The 23312-nt window shown below is 37.6% G+C and overlaps 1 protein-coding gene and 1 pseudogene across 1 annotated transcript in view; one reads left to right on the forward strand and one right to left on the reverse strand.

Annotated features, from left to right (window-relative positions):
- Window positions 1–7389: 7389 nt before the first annotated feature.
- Window positions 7390–12127, forward strand: LOC122348812 (annotated as a pseudogene).
- A 1783-nt stretch (window positions 12128–13910) lies between these two features.
- The window catches only part of si:dkey-172j4.3 (diacylglycerol kinase delta), a 52538-nt gene continuing 43136 nt past the window's right edge, over window positions 13911–23312 (reverse strand). Inside the window, 18 exon segments of the mRNA XM_043243798.1 lie at window positions 13911–13984; window positions 14169–14277; window positions 15069–15185; window positions 15267–15374; window positions 15811–15925; window positions 16139–16299; window positions 16816–16950; window positions 17301–17414; window positions 18203–18310; window positions 18547–18643; window positions 18814–18921; window positions 20005–20095; window positions 21329–21427; window positions 21781–21985; window positions 22235–22334; window positions 22432–22517; window positions 22673–22757; window positions 22841–22980. Coding sequence (XP_043099733.1) covers window positions 13932–13984; window positions 14169–14277; window positions 15069–15185; window positions 15267–15374; window positions 15811–15925; window positions 16139–16299; window positions 16816–16950; window positions 17301–17414; window positions 18203–18310; window positions 18547–18643; window positions 18814–18921; window positions 20005–20095; window positions 21329–21427; window positions 21781–21985; window positions 22235–22334; window positions 22432–22517; window positions 22673–22757; window positions 22841–22980 — 2031 coding nt within the window. The 3' untranslated portion in view covers window positions 13911–13931.

Below are 23312 nucleotides of genomic sequence, written 5' to 3' on the forward strand. Positions count from 1 at the left end.
TATTGGTTCTTTGTCACCCATTTTTAACCGCAAACAGGGCTTTGCCTTTATATATATATATGTATTATATTGTAATTCTTATTTGTGCAGTAGCGGAAAAAACAAACTGACTGTTTAACTCAATACGATTCACGTGTATGTATTATAACTTTTATAACTGGTATCTTATTGATAAGAAATTAAAACGGATATTGTCAAATTTTTGTGTGTTCTTGGCTGTAATGTTGAATGAATACTAGTAATTACTGAGCTATTTTGCGGCAGTAAAATGTTTAATGAACCGTCAACTATAAATAATGGGTATAGCAACTTGGTGCTATTGAAATGTTTACAAATATCATGACTTCTGCCTTTGTGGTGAAATTCTTCTTCTGTTTATTATCACGAATTTTTATTGTTGATTACTATTGGCTACAATATCCCCAAATAATAAGTCTGTTGCTGCTTAATATTTTCATATTTGTAACAAGCTACGGCATTTAAATAACGTACTATTCTTACTGACAACAAATGATTCGTTATTCAAAATTCATCCTTGGCTTTCACTGTGTACAGCACTGCGCGCACACACCAAACTTACACGCCTGTGATACTCCGGCCCCTGGGTGTTGGTGCTGCTATTCACCGCGATAAACTACAATAGACCATGCCGTTCTTTTATTTACTATTTCTTTTGTCTTTACGGGTAAGACTACATGAAAGTAACACTTAGAAAGCCAAACAGACAACTGGCAAGAAACTGATTACAAATGGAAGATAAGACAAAAAGTGCGCTGTGAAGAGAATATTCGTTTGACCGGTAAGAATGCTGCACTCACTGATACTGAAGCATTTCTGCCACACACACACATGAGCTTCTCATTTTCATCTTGATTCGTGAGGCTTTGGTGAAGTGACCATAGAAACAGATTCGCTGCGAATATTAAGTACCGTAACGCAACACTCTTTCTGGTAATTCACAAGCCCAACACGTGAGCTTTCGATATACTCGTCTTTCATTGCGAAATGCCGGCGACAGTGTTTGACACTACGGCATAAACATGATGGCGTGCTGGCTGCCCGGCTCTCCTTCAGGCTGAAATTTGACACCCTGCACTCTCAAGCATGCATTATCAACGGCCTAACCAGGCTGACCTCTGCCAACACAGCGTTGATAGTCACAGTGGCAGCAGCTGCGTTACTGTTCACTGCTGATTTTGTTCAAAATGTCGTCAATCACTGTGACATAATGTTTTAAGGTTTCGTTCAGTAAAACGACCTGATGTACCTATATGCGTGTATGTGAAGCTTGTAAGCCTCCTATACACTAGCCTCCTGACACTGTCTCAGGGCACTGACTAAGCCTGTCTGCTCCCTTCACCTGTGTTCAGCAAACATATCGCATTGCTGTTTACATCTCCACACTCGCTTACTCCCATGCCACCCTCCTGAGGCAGCTATCAGCTGCAGGCATATTGTTCAAAAAATCTTGTTTTAATGAGGGTTTGTTTTTTTGTTTTTATTGTTTTTCACAAGCTTGCTGATATCCTCTTACTGCCTATTGTGTGGCCATTATTGTTCATTTTATTTTTCGAAAAGTAACATGACTATGATCTGTTTCCTCTTACTGGCTCTCTTGCATTGGCTTGTTCAAAATATATAGCCAACTCTTGTGCTGTTTTGCCAGTGATGTGAGAGCGTCAGCATTATTGGCTGAGGCAAATCAGCAACTAAAATCTCACTTTTGATCTCCGGTTCTCTTGTCTGTGCTATGAGGTATCTTTTGACTTTTTGCTTGTGCAACTGTCTTTTCGACCTTTCTGGCTCCCACTTTGTACTACCAACACAGCTTTTCACGTATGTCCTGTACTGATGAACATTACTGGAAGATAGTGTGCAGCCAGCTAATTATGCTATAATGGCTTTCCGAAGCCAGTAACTTTTAGTAATTTTATTTTTATTTTTAATGTACATTTAAAGTAAAATGACTTCGTAAACTCTGCTGCACCATGATATACAAACTGTGCATTTTACAGACATTTCTTCGCATTTAATGTTATTGGTAGCTAAGCTCGCTTTCACTGTAACAATGCGGTGGCTGCTACGAATAACTGCGAGTTTGTGTGACCTGCAATGAATGCAGTCATCGTTAAGCGATCAAATTTTATGCGTATTTTGTAGTGGCGGCGATGTTACTAGAGGTTATGACGTTTTTAACGGTCTGTCTTCATCATCAGTATCAGTTGCAAGCTATATTAATAAATTTATCCTTTCATCGATCACCACAGGTTCCTTTCTTGGAATAATCACCCAAGCAATTTCTGTCATCGTTGCCGCACTGGTAATTCCAACCCTGCATCTGCTGAATAACTTTGCTGTTCTGAGAAAGATCGTTTGCTCGTTTGGGCTTGCGTCAAGTGACTCTTTTTGCGACATCTTTCACTTTGTCTGGTCTGACTCCATCGATTCAGATATTGATCGTGCTTTGTTGTTAAGCCATCTACTGGTTTTTATGTTGTTAACAGCATCGTGACGCCTAACGCTCTGTTCTTGAAAACTGTGTGCTCGATGTTTCTGCTACAGCAATTCTCAATGGCGTGTCTTTGATCGGTACTAAATCTTACCGCTGGCGCTATTGCTTGTGATTCCTTTGGCGCATCGAAGTCATTTAATTCGCGACTGAGCAGCACCTGCGGGCTTTCAATGTTGATAACTGCGGGTTTTGAAGCAACATTTTTAGGCGATACTGGCGTCAGGATATTCTGTATCGTCTTGAAGAAAGTGTTGGTAGCAGACCAATGTATGATTATTCGAGGAAATGTCTTCGAAAGTAACACAGGCGCCTGTCATGACGAAATTCCATGTTGTCTCGGTTTCTGGTCTTATTTTGGTCTGTGACTTGCAACGGCACGACTCGCTCTTTTTTAATGGCATGCGCGCGCAACGACGCGTGACTCTGTGGCTTCTTTAACGACTGTGCTGGGCTAACCTGAACAACGACTGGCTACTGGCAGCAGATCATGATTACTTTCTGACACGCAAATTTCGACTGTTTTGCGGTGGCGTTCGAGGGCAGCTTTCTTTTGTTTGAAATCCCCATGCTATTTCACGGCCGTTCTTTGCTGCAACTACACTTTATTTTCTTTGTCTCTTTGCTATAAACGGCTGGCGTTCTGTTATGTTTATGAGCGTTGTCTACACAAATCTCTCTGTCTGGAACATGCTAAATCGCTTCATTGAAACTGAAGAACACCTTTCTATTGTACTAGCTACCTTTGTTTGCCATCTTTGGCTGACTCGTGCCTGAAACATCTTTCGCTCATTGCATTACCTAGCCAGTGTGGCTCTTTTGACTTCCAGTGTTTTTGTTTGTGTGAGCTTCCCAGCTCTGTACTAACCATCTTTGTTGCCTTTCTGTTAGTCTATCTTGTATATTTAGAAATATGTGTTGATGAAATCTCCTGTGTGTCGGCAGAAGCTACGCTGGCTGTTACACTGCCTCATTTGTCATCTGTGCCACAAAGGGAAGACACAAACCTCCATGTTTACTCTTTATTCCCCACTGTGTATAATTTTTTATTTTTGTTAGCAGAATATAAGTGTCCAGCATGACAATAACAAAATAACGAGTTTGTCTTTAAACAATATTCACATAAACTCAGAACTCCTTTATTCCTGGGATAACCAGTTGACCTGTTTTGGTTTCATTGTCTGTCATCTATCGACAAGTTTATCCCCAACGCCTGCACAGGTGTGCATTTCTTTGTTTCTCTTCTCGGCTCTGGCTGCGCTTTTCATCACCTCATGGCGAAGCTGCGCGTTTGCTGCCTGATCCAGTGACAGTCACGTGATGTTGTTTAGTCTTTATCCTATGACCAGTCTATTGCACGGTTCACTGCAGCTGAAGCTACCTGATTTACTAACAGCGCTGCTTTTGTTTTGATTGACTACTATTTGAGCCTCAGCAATGTTTCTTCATGTGCCTCTTCTTGTTTAGACAACCTCTTTTGTTTAAGTTGTCCAAACAGTGGCATGTACTCTGTGAATGACCATGATGTTTGAAAGGATGGCTGCAGTAACACCTGCATATTATCTTCCTTTCCCCCCCTGCTCCTGAAGTCTTTGTTTATTGTTACATCAAGGTAAATGATTGATGACATGGCTCCCTGAACATCACTGACTGTCATTCACTGGTACTAGTACTATTAACCGTCTGATTCAGTCATGCTGCTCTCTGGTTGTGTCTGTGTTTGGCTTTGTGACTGTGATGTTGCTGCTATATAAGCTGAGCTCACCGCGCCTGCCGACGAGAAATCAGGTAGCCTGCTGGCTAACAACGCCTCAGCATTCTCAAGCGCGGCAGAAAGTGTGTATCGGTTGTCGCTGAAACGCTGTCTGTGGCTAAACCTGAATCGAAGCACCTCTTGCTGCGTTTGCCCGTGGCTTTCATGAACATCGCGTTTTGGTGGTCAGCCTGTTGACACCGGTGCTGAACTGTGGATTACTACTGTGAAGTTTATTGAACCCAACTTCCATTTTCTTTAGATGCTCTGTTAACACTATTTTACGTGTTTACCTTGTCTGACCATGCCTGAGAAAAGACTTTGCAGTTCAATAACAACGTTGCAAGATTCAATAATATGGTGCTGTTTTAATGGCTGATTGTTAGCAAACCAGATGGAGCGAGTTCTGTTATGTCTGTTATTTATGATTTATCAGTGGTTGATTATAGTCTGTATGATATTCTCGCTAGTGACCTCAGGTTTACTCGTGCTGTGCTCGATGCCTGTCTGTATTGTGAAGAAGGCTGCTGCAACTTCAACACGAACTGCATGAAGTGTGCTGTAATAAGCTAGTTGCTACCATTTCTGTAGACATTTGCTTGAATTTGTTTATTTGACTACGCAATATATTCATCTGCTGATCATTATTTCAGGACTACTAGTTGCAGATGCATCTATTTAGTTTGTCTCATTTTAAAAGTATAAGTAAAAAAAAGAAATGCTAAAGCTTTAAATATTCCACAATTTTTTTTGCAACTCCGTATGTGTACGATAGACAACCTTGTGTGCATAATAATAGAAAATTAAACATGCTGTATATTAAAAAAAAGAAAACTTTGTAGTTGATGTGTATTGACATTGTTGTTAGTGTATTCGGCCTCCCACTGCCTGTAGATATTTTGCTTTCAGGCTGAACTGGCATGCTGAAGGAGAGAGGAAGGCTTACACTGACTTCATAATTCAGTTTAGAACATCTCCTTCTTTGCTAGGACATTGAAGGCTGTCCTATGGATCTCTCCTCGACAATTCTGGATGGCACAGCGACTTATTCACTTACCGAACAGCACAAAAATATCAGCAACTACTGTGTTGGCACCAGAGGCTGAGTCATTGTTTGCCGACAAGCGTGATCTGGCCCATTTTCATCTATAAATAACCTTATCTTGAATATTGTGTATATATTAAAATTTTCATGAACTATCAAGCAACCAAGAAGCAAGTTCTGCTGTATCACTATATTCAACTTTACCTGTAAACCTGTTTAAACAATAATAAAAAACAAAATGGAATCATATACTATGACTGACAGCTGTTATTCATGTGATCGCTAATGAACTCTGGGCGTGTTTTAATTTCTTTACGGACACAGAGAAAGTATGTGATTTTGATACTGCTAGAGGACTCTCCCTAGAATGATGCCACGATGTAAATCCTTATTTCCATAAATAACCTCTGCTGTATTACGTATTAATAAAATTAGTGGCATGAAAGTGAACTTTATTTGACTCACTAACTCTGTCGTCGCGAAAGGCGCTGCCAGCCGCATGCTGTCTTAAACAACTCGGGCGTGTCTGCGCCGTGTCTTTTGTTTAGACAACGGCGCCGCGTCTGCTCCGTTTCTGTCTTTTACGATAGCGCGTCGCTGGCGGCCCACTGACCTATGTTCGTGTTTTTGTTTTATTTGTTAACGGCCGTCTGATGTTGTTGTATGGTGAAACTGTCTACTGGCGACATGTCAATCAAAACATGCTAATAATGTTGGTTTTCATCATCATGATACACGCACGTAACAGGCTGAGCACCAACAAGAAGCATTAAGCCTCTGAAAGCCTCACCAACAACTTTATTTACAACGAAGTTCCAATGATTGCCTTTGAGCTACGCAAACAAACCTGTAGTGTTTGTTTACAAATCTGTGACAATTACAGTAAGACATTAATCCAATAGTAACAATGAGCAACCATTTGTGTCTTTGTTGTTTGAATTAACAAGTACAGCTGTTCGTGCTAGTTCATGTTGCTTCATATGTAATAACAAATACTAACTTTTTAGTTTAACAGTGTTAGTAAGTTTAAGTGCTGTAGTTAGTTAACTATGTTTAAAAGCAGAGTATGTGTAGTACAGTAGTATTTTATAGTCCATGTTAACTAGAGAAGATAACTAAACATTATAATCATAAAATTATAAGGTTATATCTGCATTCTGAGCAGTTTTGACATTATCTGTTCCTTTTTTATTTTCTAAAAATAAGGCCAAAATGTACACGGTTTACAAAAAGAAACAACACACAATAAATAAGATTTCATAGTTAAGATACATGTTAATAACTCCATTTTGACAAAAATGTAAGATACTACTTATAATTCTAAGGCAACGTAATATTAATAAATGGAACCGTATTGACAAATGTTACTACAAAAATCACTTCTAATTTTTCTATGGATTAAACTTGATCATAGATTGCTAAACGCTGCATACAAAAATTAACAATTCATGATATAAATTTTATTAGCTGAACTGACCTGCTTGCAAAGTGTTATAAAATATACCATTATAATGAAGTCCAAAGCAATTGATTTAAATGATGATTTTTTAATTTAATTTCATTGTGGAAAATCATTTCTTTTATACTTGGAATACTAGAATCTTGTCTGTCTTCACTATAAATAAAGGTCAGTGATAGTTTAATATTTTACGCTTAATTAATTTACATCCAAGTTTAAAATTCTCTTCTTTTTTTAAATGAAAAGTATAATTAAAATAAATTTGAAGTCTCTGCCTCCTAGTTTAAAACCACTGATTTAATAAAACAAAACAAAGCATGTAGAAATTGAATTTGCTAGCATTCAGACGTTCACATATTTACGTTCATTAAGCAGAAGCTTTTATCCAAAAGTGACTTATCAAATATCGTAATTATCATGTAGCAGCCAGTGTTAGCAGTAGCGAATGTCAAGGACTGAGAAAAAGCTAGAACAGATGTGTGAACTCAGAAATGAGTAATTATACTACAAATAGCTGAACTAATCAGCGGAGCCGTAATCTCAAACGTGTAATTCATCTGCTCTGCGTCTGATAATTATTTTCTCCCAGTCACATGTTGATCGGCACGTTCTGCTTTCCGTGCATGTCCTCTCAGGGTTGCACTCGCCCAGGCGCCATAGTAACGAGAAGCCTCGAGGAGCCTCTGCGGCCAGAGGTGACGTCTGACAAGGGAGACGTGAAGCGCCACAGTGGAGGAAATTATCTACCAGGGACCCAAATCTGCAGAAGCCCTGGAAAAAGAGAGACCCAGGTATACCGAGTCTGCAATGTGTTCTGTTTCACGAACCAACTCCACGCTCTGGAATACAGAATTTGTTTTCTTTCTCTCTGAAGCCCTCCTTTGTCCGTTTCCCCCCCCCCCAAAAAAAAAAAAAGAGAAAGCGGCTCCTTCTGACTGTTGAATAAAAACAGACAGTGACATGTTTTCGATTCCCTCCTTCACAGCTCAGACGAGCCAAAGACAAAGCTGCAGGTAGAAGATCGCCTCCTCTCTGGCTCAGATCAGCTGAGAAAATGGAGATCACTGAGAGGGAGAAGAGAGAGCTGGGTGAGGAAACACAAGAACGTTCATACTGATGCACTGATGCTTTACTGCTTTTGACCAGCACCAAAATAAACATGAGCTTTAAAATAAATCACACATAACAATGCATTCAAACTAAGCTCATGTTAATATTAGCAACTTTTGCAGATAGTTATTCACAAAAAATGTATTGCGCTTTCGCACAAATATTGTTTAATAATGTTGCAGCCCAACAGAAGTAAAAAAACGTTAAAATTAATTGATGAGGTGCATTAGTTTTAATAATGGGTTAATATTAATATGATGGTTCAATACTGTTAATCGTATGAATAAGGCAAAAAGGCTAAATGATATTGATAAATAAAAGCCTTAATCTTTTCATACCATAGCATTGACATTATAATTTAATAAAATAAAAAAAAATATGAATAAAGGGTATTAATCGTCACAGCCAATAATTTACTTTAGCACAAATCCAAATTTATTGATGTTGCGAGTTTGTATTTAATATAGTCCTAATAAGGAGAATAATTGATAAATGAAGCTAAAACCGTTAACAAAAATAATTTACCTGAAGCTAAATAAATGTGAAATGGAATAAAATAAAATATATTTTCTAGGTATCAACGTTTAGTTTAACTCTTATTATTATTATTATTATTATTATTACAAAAATGTAACTCAAAGTTAAAGCAGAAAACATCAAATTTTAATCCAATTTAATATACTAACAAACTATAAAATATGAATGGTACTAAAAATAACACTGATCCGAATCATATTTATTTCTGTGGTGTTTTGTTAATTTTTTTTTTTTTTGGATGGAGGGCATATTTATAAATTAATTTATGTAGCTATTTTAACTAAATATTCAAAATATCATGAGTTTAACTGTTATCAGCTTTTTTTGGTTTCACAGGTCTAGTGAAGTGTTATGTCTCATGCATTCATGTTCTGCCGAAGCTCATTTCAGTCCTTTATGTTAGTTATTGGTCTGTCGTCCGCCTGTCTTTACTCTGTCACCTACAGTAGGACTTTTTCTGTTTTTCTTCCTGTGGTTATCTTTCTCCTGTCACTCTTTATGTCTAATCTCTTCCCGCTCGCTGTCCCAGAGAGTCAAGTCATGGTGGTTGGGGTGAAGTGCAAGAATGCGGGATGCAAAACAGTAGGTGCTCATGTACAACAAACAAATATACAAAATATACAGTGCATGCCATCTAGTGGCCATAATAAAGAAAGACAGCGCTTTAAGGAATAGTAAAACCAAATCAAGTTCAGTGAGTACTTCCAAAATCTGCATGAATTTCTTTGTTCTGCTCAACACAAAGGAAGATATTTTGAAGAAAGTAACCAGGCTGTTTCAGGTCACCATTTGACTCCCAGGATGTTTTTTTTCTGCTACGAGGAAACGATGTAATTGTGCTACTGTGAGTAAATGATGTCAGAAGGACAGGAGGAGCACAAACTGACTCTACTTCATCTTTTTTTACCGTGTAACGTAAATGTAAATGGCCCCAGAGCAGAAGATGAGCCAGAATTAATGAGTAAAGCCACGGGTTCAGATCCTTCCTGGGATTTGACCTTAATGCCTTCTGTTAAAGCTCTCCATCATCTTTAATGGATTAGTTTGCTGAAATCCCAAAAGTTCATCATGTTAATTACTCAGCGGAGCCATTCTTTAGTCCGTGAGAACTAAACCTGGGTGTCATTCACAACTCAATTAATCACTTAAGCGTAGTTTGTCTTTTCGTGTTATGAATCCGCTATGAGCACATGCGATCATCGACGGTTTGAAACGTCACCAGGAATTTAATTTAGACATTTCATCAAACGTCATTTTTTTTAAACTGATCCAGACTTTGAAGCGCAGATTCTAATTCATCCCCCGTGGAAACTGAAATCTAATCTCTTGAAGTAAAAGGAAGACAATTCTTCATTTCTGAATCATGCTAGGTCTCTAGACTGTTAAAAAGCCTGTAAAGACATAATATTGGTTCTCTTTTTGTCAGAGTTAATGGTGTGTTTTTACTGCCAGAGAGACAGACAGACAGACAGACACACATATAGCTCTGTTACAGCTTCCTGCTCATTTATCTATTTGAATGAGTAGAAAGATGAGTGTATTTTCAGGTGTGAAGGCAGTAAATGGATGACAGGGAGCTTGTGCTGAGTTCAGGTGCATCAGCGCTATAAAGTTTGTCTTTTGTAAATGTGTTGAGCTGTGAGTGTTTCTCTGGACCAGAGATGCCTTTCTTTAGTTTGAGGTACATCGGTGTTGACTCTGATGATCAGTTCAAACGCTTTGATGGTTTGTGTTCAGATCTACCAGGGTCCCCAGACAGATGCAGAGATGTGCAGATATCATCCCGGGGTGCCCGTCTTCCACGAAGGGTAAGAAACCTATGCTGTTTGGGTCTTCGTTTGGTCTACATGCATACAGTAACCTGTTCTGAATCTTTTAAATATTTTACAGTACAAGCATGATCTGATTTCATAAAGCCTCTGATCTGTATTCATATTTAATGTTGTGTTCTTAACATCGTCAATTAAATATGTTTTTATGATCTGATGGTTCATATTTGCTGATCACCGTCTAGATATAAATACTGGAACTGCTGCTGCATAAAACCACTGACTTCAACGCCTTCCTGGATCAGAAGGGCTGCACCACTGGAAAACACTGCTGGATCGCCAAACAGGTGACGGCTAATGGACTTTTGTGAGCGCCGTCAGGGGATGTTGTTATTTACATGGACACGCGCTGTATGATGAAGAACAGTCATCGTGAAACGCTGTATGTCGTGTTTGCTCTGCAGGACAAAAAAAGAAGGTGGCTTGCAGGCATGATTGGCACCAGACAGGAAAGCAGGTCGTGTCACGATCTCGCCAAGAACTCCAGTCCAGAGCATTCCTACGTGGAGGCGAACCGCACAGTGGTGAGTTCAAAGCGACCTTTAGAAACCACATCAGCATCTAATGTTCTCTTTGTCCAGAAATACATTTGTTTTCTTTGTTTTGTCTCTGTCAACCTGCAGTTAACATGCCACATTCAGTTTGAGGGGACAAAGTGTTTCATAAGGACATCCACTTATGGGGGTAAGATACATTCACACACTCTTATGATTTATCAATATACTTCATAAACTAAAGTGATCTTTTTTAGTGCATAAACAGTTTTGAAATTCCATGTGCTTTTGTCATTTTTATATTTTAATTATTTTCTTCTTAATTACTAATGTGTTAGTCTACTAAATTGTTGGTTTTTACTATACAATTTTTGAAGCATTTTTAAGCAGGTTTTTTGTATATATATATATATATATATATATGTAAAAACGTTTTATATATATATATATATATATATATATATATACACACACACACATATACATATACATTATATATATATATATTAGTAAAACCACTATTCCTATTGAGATCACCTTTAAACTAAACGTTGAATAAATTCTGAATAAATAATTACTTTCTATAAGTCAGACTTCTGTGTGCTGTTTTCGTAGGTGATTGACGTGAAGAGCAGTTTTGTGAACATGGTGCCCTCTAAAGTTGAAGTGACCATGCGGGAAGGCTGATGCTGTAGCCTGGGGAAGCTTGAAGACCCCAAACACAAACCTGAGCCAGAGGTCACCGACCAGATGAACACCGAACAGGAAGACGTCAAACCCGACTGGTACATCTCAGATGATGACATCAGTGAGTCCGACTGGGAAGACGAAGAGGAGGACCAGAAAGAGAGTGAGGAGAAAAAAGAAGAAAAACAGGCAGACGATGGACCCCCTGAGCTAGAAGAGCCTGCTGCTGTCCCCCCAGAAAAATGAACATTTTATTCTGAGCTTATGGATTTGTTTACAAGATCACATGGGATTTATGCAAACATGGGACTGCTGCTTTCAAGTAGTTGGCCCTTTTTTTTTTTTTTTTTTTTTTTTTAAGTTTCTCTCACTGTTTTTTCTGCTAAAATATATTTTACTACATTTTATTGTGTGCTTAAAGGTTAGAGAAGTCTTAAAACTTGTCATCCAGTTTTGCACACCGTCACAGGAATTTTTGAAAATATCACTTTAAAACATTTTAAATAACTGTGTGTTATATTTGAAAAGGTAATTTATTCATACGATTGGGAAGCTGAATTTTCAGCATCATTACTTCCAGTCTTTAGAGTCACACAATCATTTCTAAAATCGTTCTAGTGTGCTGATTCATGTTGTGCTATTTGATATTTAATTTCTTTTTCAGGATTCTCTGAATTTGTAATCGCAAACATCTTACCTCCAACTTTTACTGGCAGATTTTCAGCATTAAAATTAATTTGTTAATAAACGGAACCGTCTAAACTCTCATACTGTGTTTATTCTGCCAAACCACGGTAATGAAGTGCAACAGAACAAACAGCAATGGCCACACTTTATTTTTGCGTCAACAGCAACAATCCTGAAGTAGATGATTGCAGTCAGACAAGAGTCCAAGGCCATGGAAGCTTGACTGCAACCCATATGGCAAAATACTTTAAATAAAAAGGATAAATAATACAGCTTAAAAGTAAACAGTAGTCTTGACGATGAAGAGGATCAGTACCTGTTTTGGTTCTTTTTCTCTGTTCAAAGAAAAAATTAAAAAATACATTTTCATAAAATCATTGCCTTCCTCCCGTACCTGATGACCACAGTCATAACCGATGTGCTGATACGCAGAGATGCTGAAAGTAACGTCAATCCAAACTAAACGGCACGCAGCAACAATTCATCACAGATGAGGAAGTTTGAAACAAACACATGCAAAAATGATAAGAAAAAATACAGTCCAACTTTTGAGGGGCAAAAATCAGCACCTAGACTGTCCATAAACGTTCATATCGAGACCGTATTCGCAATTATCTTTTTGTTTTTACAGAGCAATACTGTTAGACTTTGGCTCACAACGATCAAGAAAACAATTAAGGTGTCCAGTATTGTGTATGTTATTTCTTTCAATGGAGAAATGTTACACTGTACCCTCTGTTGATAAATACTGTTTGTGATCCACACATCAGGCGAGTTCAAGTTTTGCTTTCCCTCAGGGCTACCACGTACAGACTGACCCGAAAAGGGCGACGGTTGAATAACATTCAGAAATTGGATTATATACTGTCTTATATGTAACACATCTCATCGCAGGTTTCCCGTGAACGAGATACCAGTTTTCATATGATGAAACAAAATGCACAACCTTTTAAGTTAGCTTTTTTTAAACATTTGTTTTCTATATTAAAGTGCAAGGCGAGATAAAATACATCTTGAAATGTACGACATACAGCATCACTTTCTTTCACGAGATTTCCCTGCAGAAAAAAAGTAAAGAAACAGCTCACTTTAAACCACTGCGCTTCATTTACTCACTTGGCACAAGAGATACGGCACTGAAGCTTCTAGAACGACGGCTCAATTGACACACTAGTGATACACCATCACGACTTGGCTGACGATCCGAGAGTAAAAAGGAAAAGTAGACCTTTTTTTTCTGCATAAGGGCATGAAAGGCATGCAGAAACTAGACGGTCTTCGATAGAGCGATACAGAGACTAGATGCAGGTTAACTATTCAGCCAGTTTGACGAATAATACAGGTCCACCATACATTCATTTATCAGGATATTCCTTTTTTCTTTTTTTTTTGCACGTGTGTTTAACTGTCTTCATTTTAATACAGTTGTTTTATATGATTTAGTTTGTTCCTTTCTTGTTGTTCAGGTGGCGGGCAAGAAATGTCTCGTTTTTTTTTCCACTTTGGAAAAGAAGAAGATTTTGAGAGAAAGTTTGTGTCTGACGGCTTGAATACTAAGAAACAAAGAAAAAGTAGCAAGATCGTAAAATAAGTAAAAAAACCGAACGGATTAGGTCGTGCACGGAAACGGAGAGGGATGACGGACAATTTCCTGCTCTCTGGTGACGAGCATTTCCTCGTGACGGCGTCCGCTGGTGCAGAAGAAACACAACAGAAGCTCAGTAATGCAGTGCCGGGCGCGTGGGACATGTGTCTCCTGTCCTCCCTCACTGGCTGGAAAGCAGCGTCCCGTGGGGTCCTGACAAACCACCCACAAGCTTTTCAGTTGCCTGCAGGATCCACATCACACATCCCGCCCTTGATATCCCAAGATCCTGAGCGGTGCAAACAAAAGTGTGAGGTTGTGCGTTTAAGTATGATTCATTTGCTGTGATTTAATTAGGGTTTTTTTTTTTTTTTTTTTGAATGTTCTTAATGAACCTCTTATGCTTACTAATGCTGCATTTATGTTCTCGGGAATAATGGTGAGATTAAGAGGTTACTGAATGTGACTCTTACCTGACAGAGAGCCGCTGGACCGCTGCTTGTGTAACCTCTCTCTCTCCTTCTTCCCCTTGGGCATGATTTTCAGCTTCATACTGCTTTTCCGGGCACACGGGGACGGGTCCTGGAATTAAACCAACAACAGGAAGACAAGAAGAAAGAGAATGAAATGCAGTCTAATAATCTGGAATCTGTTAATGCATGTGATGCATGTTCTTTTTGTCACATGATCAGCTTCATGCTATGTTGCAGAGTGATTCAAGATTAAATGCAACATTATAAACACTGACTCAGAAATAATAAAAAAAGAATTTGAATGATACGATATGACGATGCCGTATGACAATTTATAGACTACCATACAAAGATTAAAACCGTTTTTTAATTGAAATGAATATATTAATAAAACAAAAGTATTTATTTAAAATACTTATTTAACCAAGATGCATTAAATTGATCAAAAGTTACTGTACAGGCATTAAAATATTACAAAAGATTTATATTTTATATTTATTTTATATAAAAATATAAATATTATTTATTATATTAACTTTTGTTAATCAAAAAAAAAGTTTTCCACAAAAAATAAGCACAAGAACTGTTTTAAATATTTGTTATACTTGATATTAATAATGTTTCTTGAGCAACAAATTATTTTTATTAGAATGATACAATTAAGTTTTTGTAATATTCACTTGTGATCAAATAAATGCAGTCTTCTTCATGAGGATATGAATGCTCTTTCAAAAACGTGACAAAAAATAAATCATACCACACATAACTTTTATTTGAAGTAAATTGATGTACTTTTTTAATTTCAGAATAAAACTAATGTGCTATATAAATAAAATGTTACTAAAATCCAAGTCTAAAATGGTCACACTAAAAAAAATGAATGCTGTGTAGGAGACAAACCTCTTCAGAGCAGTGCATGCTGGGACAGATCCAGTGAATGTCCTCAAGCTTGTGTAACTCAGCGCTGAGGCTGTCCACTGTGGAAAGAAGCTCCTCTTTTTGAGAAGGCTCCAACTGCTACACACACACACACACACACACACAGAAAATATCTTTATCATATTTCCGCCTGCATTACTTCTGTATAAGAACAGAGACAAACATTGATGCCGCTCACCAGCAGTTTCCCCTCAGCAGCATCTTAGTCTCTTGCTGGAGAACTTTACTGCTGTTGACAATGTCTACAGCTGTACTGCGACTCAAACCCTGCAGAGACAACACACACAGTTCAGGTTTGGTTTGACTTCCTGGCAGACTCTTTAACACACGGTGCTATTTAGTTCCTTCAGTTATTCTTCTATTGGCTGGTCAATGGAGTTCCTGTGGAGAACAGCGTGAGCAGCTCAATAAGAACTTGCTGAAAGTCTCAGCAGGAAGAAAGGACCTGCTATTTTTCCTACTGAAGTCTGAAAGGTGCACTCGGTAACCTTTAAAACAGAGTTGGACTGAGCTGATCCTCATCCCTTCCTGCTATGAGCTATGAGTGCATGCTGCGGGGTTTTCACTCAAAACATGACATTTCAAATCTTTGAAAAGAATATTTGTGACAGTAACTTCCTTGATTCCACATCAGGTAGCTTACAGTCAGCGAAGTACAGCTGGAACGTCATACATGTGTTAACTGTGGTTGTTAAACTGTCACCTCAGGACTGGAGGGTTTGGAGGGGAAGGCTTCACTCAGGACTGCAGCACTGGCGTTGACAGAGTGAGCTAATTCCTGCTCCACCACTTTATGAGTCTTGGCCACCTCCCGAATCCTACAAAACACCATCACGACACATTCAGCAGCAGAAAAACACATGCCTTTCCTTCACCTAAGCCTTTAATACACCGTGAAATTAACACAAGGAAGTGTCGCATTTCTGAGATTTAGAAGTTACAGTAATGGGTGCGGTTTCAGGTAAAACAGTAGCCCTCAAATAGTTATGAAATAATATCACACACACACACACACACACACACTGACGCACCTGTTGATGAGTGTGTCGGCCACTAAACCAAGCTGCTGCACCTGCGCACATTCCTCTTCTGTCAGATACTCCATGGACTGCTGGGAATTCAGTCGAGGCCGGGCTGGGCGGCTGTCACCTTTCCGCTTGTCTTCCCACGATTTCAGCGTGCTCTCGAACGCCTGATGTCACAGCAACACACAATGTTCACTCTTCTGCGCTCGAGTTTGAGATCAGAGATTTTTTGGGTGCCATCTGACACTCATTGCATCCGACACTGATAATGATAATATTAGCTACTCGCTGAGCACAAAATATTACAATGATTTCTGAACAATTATGTGAGTTCAAGTTGAGCTAGAAAAGATGATACTACCATTTTCTGTAGAACTGCTTTATTTTTTTAATTGTCTTTGTTTTATAATTGATGAATTTTACAACAACACTGTGACTGAACTTAACTGACTCAACCCTGAACAGCTGAATATTGTCTCTTTTGCCATCTGTAGAGCTGTTTAGCCTTAAACTGAACTAATTTCACAACTTGTTATTTTAACTGTTATTAAACTAAACTAAGCTTGAAACTAAACTAAACTAAGCCAGAGATTGACCTGAACAAGTGAAAATGATCATGCATTGCATAGAGGTTACTTGCAATGCTTGCCTGTAATAAAAACAACAGGCGTGCGAACACTGACCTGGTCTCTGGTGAGCATCTGAGCTCGGTTCTTGTGGGCGATTTGGACAATGCCAGGAGGTTGAATCCAGGCCTCACCGTCCACCTGCACGGGCACACCTTCATCACCCAGGATCGTGATCTTCACCTGCCGACACTGAGGAGACAGCCTGCGTTAAATACATTCCTACTGATTGTAATATTAAATTATGCACCATATATGACAAATTTTTCAGAAACAAAACAACTTTAGGTTACATGGTGAGAAAATATGTTTCTCTGAATGTTCTTAATTACCCTAATCTTTCAACTAAGTAAACTAAGTACAGTGCAATTATTATATATTGTGTTGTCAATAAACTGTTGCATTTCTTTAAATTGCAATAGCGAGTCATGGCATTCTGATTCTAGTCCTATTAGGTGTGGTTTAAATTCGTTCTAATTCCAAAACACGTATTCAAAGAAAGATCATTTTTTAAATAGTGAATTGTGTTCTTGAGTTCAGACCTGTGCGATGCGGTGATGCTGCAGGTTGATGACTCGGGACATAGCCATCTGCATGCTGCCGAACACAGCCACCACCTCCAACTTCTTATCATCAAAAGATGGAGCCCCAAAATTCTACACAAATACAACAGCAGACAAAATTTCATGTCAACCACATATTAACTTATATTTGATTTACACAACTCATAAATCCATTTTAATTAATCTATTTTAAATGCATGATTTAATATAAGAAACTAAAATAAAATCACATGAAACCCAAGAAGGAACAGATGTCTTATGCACATGACTCTTGCTGGGAAATGTGTTACAGAGCTGGAAAGATCCAATAACAGAGTCACTCCAGTCAGTATGGTTTCCTCTAATAATATATATATATATATATATATATATATATATATATATATATATATATATATATATATATATACTTAGAAAATATTGCATGAGCAAGAGCATAAAATACATCTATTTACTAGTCTTCAGTGTACTACTATACATTAGCACACTTATTGTTCAGTGCTGTTTAATATTCTCATCTTTTTCCATTTTACATCATTTGCTCTCCATACAGGTTTCATATTGCTTCTTGTTTATACACTACAATGCACTTTATCGCACTGACAGATTGCTCTAGAAAAATGACGATGAAAGGAAAGTCACGGATTGATGAGTGGCTGTAAATGTGGTTGATGCATTCTGAAAGTCATATCTGCAGGAAGAAACTCTGGCCAGGAGCCATTGTTTATTGACAGCTCAGAACATTAAAGAGATGCACTGAAGATAAATGCAGGGCACAGATTCATCTGTTCAACACTGAGATGATTTTCACTTTGCTGAACTAAACTGCCCTCTGGAAAGTAAAGTGCTGTACTGAAATTTGGTTTCACTGATGGACTCACATTGTCCTCTTTGGTGCCACCCCAGAAATTAATGCCCCCTGCATAACTGGGGATGTTCAAAACAGCAAGGCCCTGAAGACTTGGCAAGGACATGGGCACTCCGTCACACTGTCCACAAAAGAGAAATAAAAAGGGAGTAGTTACGTTATGTATAGGGTCTCAGAAAAATGTCTGAAACATGAAACCATGACTTCTTACATGAATGAACAGTACATATCCAGAACTTCATTTATAGTATGTGAACTGAAGTCAAATAAATGGCACAAGGAGTACTTTCTCTTTCCATTAAAGGTCAGAAAGAGACATGAGTTTTGCCCATACGTTAGCATCTTTCATGCTCATACCTCCAACTGGACTCTCTGTTCCAAGTTCTTATAGGTTTTCTGCACCAGCTCTTTGGTCCCTAGCACTCCGTACCACATCATGTTTTTAGTGCGGCTACTGTTAAAAACATAGATTGCACAGTTTCAGTCAACATTATATAAAAACAGCATAACTGAAAAAAATCTGACGACAACAAAGGACTAATACACATTTACAACTAGTAATGCATTCATATGGATTAAGTGAACTGTATTTAGCAATTATCAAACATTTTCTATTTCTTATACCTGCACTTTTTTGGGTGCTCGTCTCTCTTATTGTTGAACTCTAGAGAAATTTTGGCGTCTAGCCCAATGCCAAAATAGTTATTCATCACACACTTTTCTGTGCACTGCCTGCGGAACAAAGAAACAAGCAGGAAGAAAGCATGTAAGCCGAGTCACTTATGAATCAAAAATATTTTTGAGAAGCTAAATGAAAAGCACAGGAGTTGTATACATCATACTGACATTGGTCAAAATACACAGTGAAAACTGTATTCATTTATTTATAGATTAAATTGTGGCAATGTCACAAAGGTAAACTATTTTGGGTTTGTCAGACAAGTATCTTTTAATAATGACTATGAGAAGGGCTAAGAGTTTATATATAATACAAAACGTTTGGGGTAAGTAAGAACTTTTATATAAAAATAAATAAATATAATATATACATACACACACATACACACATATACATATATAATTAATTAATTAATTAATGTGTTCAATTTACATATTACATATGAAAATATTGGATTTTTTAATGTATGATATCTTTTCATAAAGAGCCACCTATATGCTGAGATGGCAAGATGAGGTCCCATTAGCTTTATGATCTGAACAATGCACGCAATACTATTATCACAATATATATTTTGAGAATGTCCGGGATCTGTTGCTAATCATACAGAATCTAAAATGTATAGATTTCCATAGTGTTGCAATGCCATGCACAGCACTCTTTACTCATTTACAGCTAATCTAAAACTGATCTCTATAATTAAGAAAATAATGCTAACATTGTAACCATGAGCTCTTGAAACATATATAGTATGTTGGGGTAAAAATGCATTGTGCTGCATTTGTGGGCAATATATAACTTCCAAAAGCACCGATGAGGCCAACAAACACTGTCTAGACATGTAGCTCACAATAGGTTTCAAGGTACAGCCATGGAGTATGCATTACCTAAAGATAATCTCTGAAAGTCAGAGAAAAGAGTCAAATGAAGGACTCAATATGAAAACAGATTTATGTCCAATGAGACTGTGCTGAACTAGAGCATTGGTGAGAGGAATAGCAAACACACCATGGGATATTACACCGCCAGCATGGTTTTAGAGCTAAAGGAACCACAAATGTCATTACTGCACTTCTGTGGAGGAAGATAAGAGCTCTTTAATGTCCGTGTGTGCATGCGTGTTTGCATGGTCTTACACAGAGTCTTCAGAGAAAAGCACAGTGCTGAAGCTTTCTGATTTCTCCAGCAAAATAGGGGCCGTAGTGGTTGGACTCATTGTGTTTTGACCTGTCAATAAAATGAAGCGGCAGAGAGACATGCAGCTATGACAAATAGCATAGAAAGGAAAATAGTACAAAAAAATAATAATAATGGGTATCGCAGTAGTCTTAAAAAAGGGCCGCTAAATTGTTTTTTTTAGTGGTTAAAAAAACGGAATTTATACAGCATAAAAAACAATGAGTTATTTGACTGATTTTAGAAAATGCATTTATTAAAACTAAATGAACTCCATAAAATCTACTTTCTCTAACCAGTACCTGAAACACAAGTGAATTGAGTAAACCCAGTTGAAGAAATTAACTCACACAAATCACTGCACTGGCAAACTGTATGCAGTTATCGCTTTTTGAAATAAAGCAACACACTACGCAAATATAGACTTAATTTTCTTTATCCTCCACCAATTCACACGCTCTAGTCCACAGTGCAGTGGTAACCTCACAAAACTCCAGCATAACAGGATATGAAACACCAAAAGATCTCACTGTGCAAAAACACATAAAACAACAGAAATGTACTCCCTTGTATTCTATGTATGCTAAATTTGTTATTCGGTTTCTAAATGACAGAAAAAAAACACTTTTCTAGTAAGGTTATTTTCTTTGATTACATTTGAGTAATATGGACAAGAGAGAATTTAGTAAAAGCTGATGTTTAGTTCAATTTTCATTTTTTCAAAGGACTCAGAAACACTCAAATCAGTTTTATGTGACTGATTTATATTAATAAATATGATATAAAAATATATTAGAAAATTATTTTGATAATGTCAGTGAAAATATAACAAATTCAATAAAACACAAGTTCTTTATGGAAAATGGATTCTTTGGTGCTGCCCTTTATGTGAGCTAATGCAGTGTTATGCATGCTGATATAGTTGATGTTAATTAACTCTGTTGCTCCTTCAAGTGATCCTTGGCCTTTTCCTTTTTCCTGTCTCCCTGCTCATACAGACAGTTCTGAGGGACGACCTTTTCTAGACAGTGTCTGGGTTGCATGATGTACTTGCTGCTTCAATTTAACTGAAGAAAGGGCGCCCACCAGGACATTCTGCACATATATTGTTATTTTTGTATTCCCCAATTTATACATTTACTTTTATTCAAATGCAAATGTTTGAATCAAATTTTAGAGCTACAGAAAAAAAAAACTTTTCATTGAACAAATGAATTGTTAAAACTAAGGATCTAATTGCCAGGCATCATCTATTGATATTCATAAACTGAGTTTATTACTCACGTGGCTCCGCTTCCTTAAGGTCCTCACTGCTTCCTCTTTTGATTGATGATGAGGACGACATTCTCTGCACCTGGGTATGTCTGTTCTGCTCATCCACCACTGAGAAAAAACAGTCTAATTAAATATTGACTGAAGTGGTCAAATAGCCACTGTAACATGCTGTGTCATTCTTGTACTGGACATTTGCAATCAATAGATTTCAGTTTTAGTTTTAACTTATTTCAATACAAGACACACACAGAAAAAAATACAAACTAAAATGTTTTTTATTATAGCCTTTTCATGTTTTTTCTCTTTGGACATGTCCTGAACAAGCTGTTTTTTAACAATTATCTCTATAACAATACTCTACAATATATAAATTATTTGTTTTGACTTGAAGTTAATTCCATGTAATTTAAAACTGGCTTAAAATCCAGTTTATTTTCCAGTCATATACAGTGAAGGATTACCTTTTTCTGCCTGATCTATGATTTGTCGAAGTGCTTTCTTCAGGCTGTTGGCTCTCAGCATCAGCTGCTCTCTTGATCTGAAGGGTCTGGTCTGATCAGTGTCGCTCTCGTCTGGAGAGATAGATCCGGAGGGTACCAGCTGGGCATTGGCGTCTTCACTAAGAGCCTTAACCAAAGAGTCCAGCTTCTCGTTCAACATTGCACACTGCGAGAGACACACCAGTAAAAATCTAAAATTACAAATTTTGGGGGGTTTATAAAGAACAGGACTCTTCATTTAAGCGTTTATTTGACTGTCTATGTATCTGTTCATTTCAGTAATCTATTTACTGTTAATTAACTCATCTAATGAATGTTCATTCAGTTTGACTACCTATTAAACTCATAATTAGTTTAACGATTTTCACGTTATTTGGGCTCATACTTTAATTGCTAAAAATGGCTCCAGATTTACCTTTTTTGCCATAGCATCAGCCTCCTCTTTATTCTCCGTGGCCCTTTCATAAGCTTTGCCAACTTCAGCCACAAAATCATTAACTGTTCCACACAGAAACCTGTCACAGAGAGAGACAGGAAGACAATATATTTTTTAAATAAAATAAACATAACCCTCACAACACATCTACACGCACAAACCATTTATATACTCACTTAGCAGATGATATAACGTCGCTGTGCTTGTCAGAGTCTAGGATTTTGGTCAAATGAGTGGCAACAGAATCAGCATATTGTGTAATCTGTATTTCAAAAGCATAATTTAGACACTTAGTAACATAGAGTAACTTTGAGTTAGTGACACTTAATATTTTTGAAAGAAGTTCTACCAAGACTGAATTTATTTGATCAAATTATGGAAAAAACCGAATGCTGTGAAATATTATCACAAGATTACCTGTAAGGGAGAGTCTGATGAATCCTCCTCCTTTACAATAGCTGGAGTCTGTTTGGTGGGCACTTCATAAGTCATCACACTCCATCTGTGACACACACACACATTCAGGAACAGAAAAATTAGTTTGATGAGAGTCATTCATGTCTCTCTCTTTTTCCTCTGTCTCACCTGTCCAGCATCTTGGTTGTAGCTCTCTCCAGTTTTTCTAGTATCTGTAGCAGCTGAGCATCATCATCACAGAGTCCTCCCCAGCCCAGAACCCGAGCCAGGTCATTTCCTGTGCCCAGCGGCAACACACCCAGCTGGCACTGTTACACACACAACATAACGAAGATGTGACTCTACTGTATGTACAGTCTACTACCACTCAAGCATTTTCAGGTCTGTAAGATTTTGACAAACGTCTATGCTGACCAAGCATTTGTTTGATCAAAATGTTTTAAAAGGAAATTTATTCCTGTGAAGGCAAAGCTGAATTTTACGACAGGCATTATTTCAGTCACACAACACTTTAACATCCTAATATGCTGATTTGATTGCTGAAAATGATTATCATTTTTGTCTTCTTTGATGAATAAAACATTTATTTGTAATAGAAATCTTTTGCAATATTATAAATGAATTTACTCTCTTTTGGCTA

This window comes from Puntigrus tetrazona, chromosome 7, assembly GCF_018831695.1.
Source record: "Puntigrus tetrazona isolate hp1 chromosome 7, ASM1883169v1, whole genome shotgun sequence".
In the NCBI taxonomy this organism is placed as follows: Eukaryota; Metazoa; Chordata; class Actinopteri; order Cypriniformes; family Cyprinidae; genus Puntigrus; species Puntigrus tetrazona.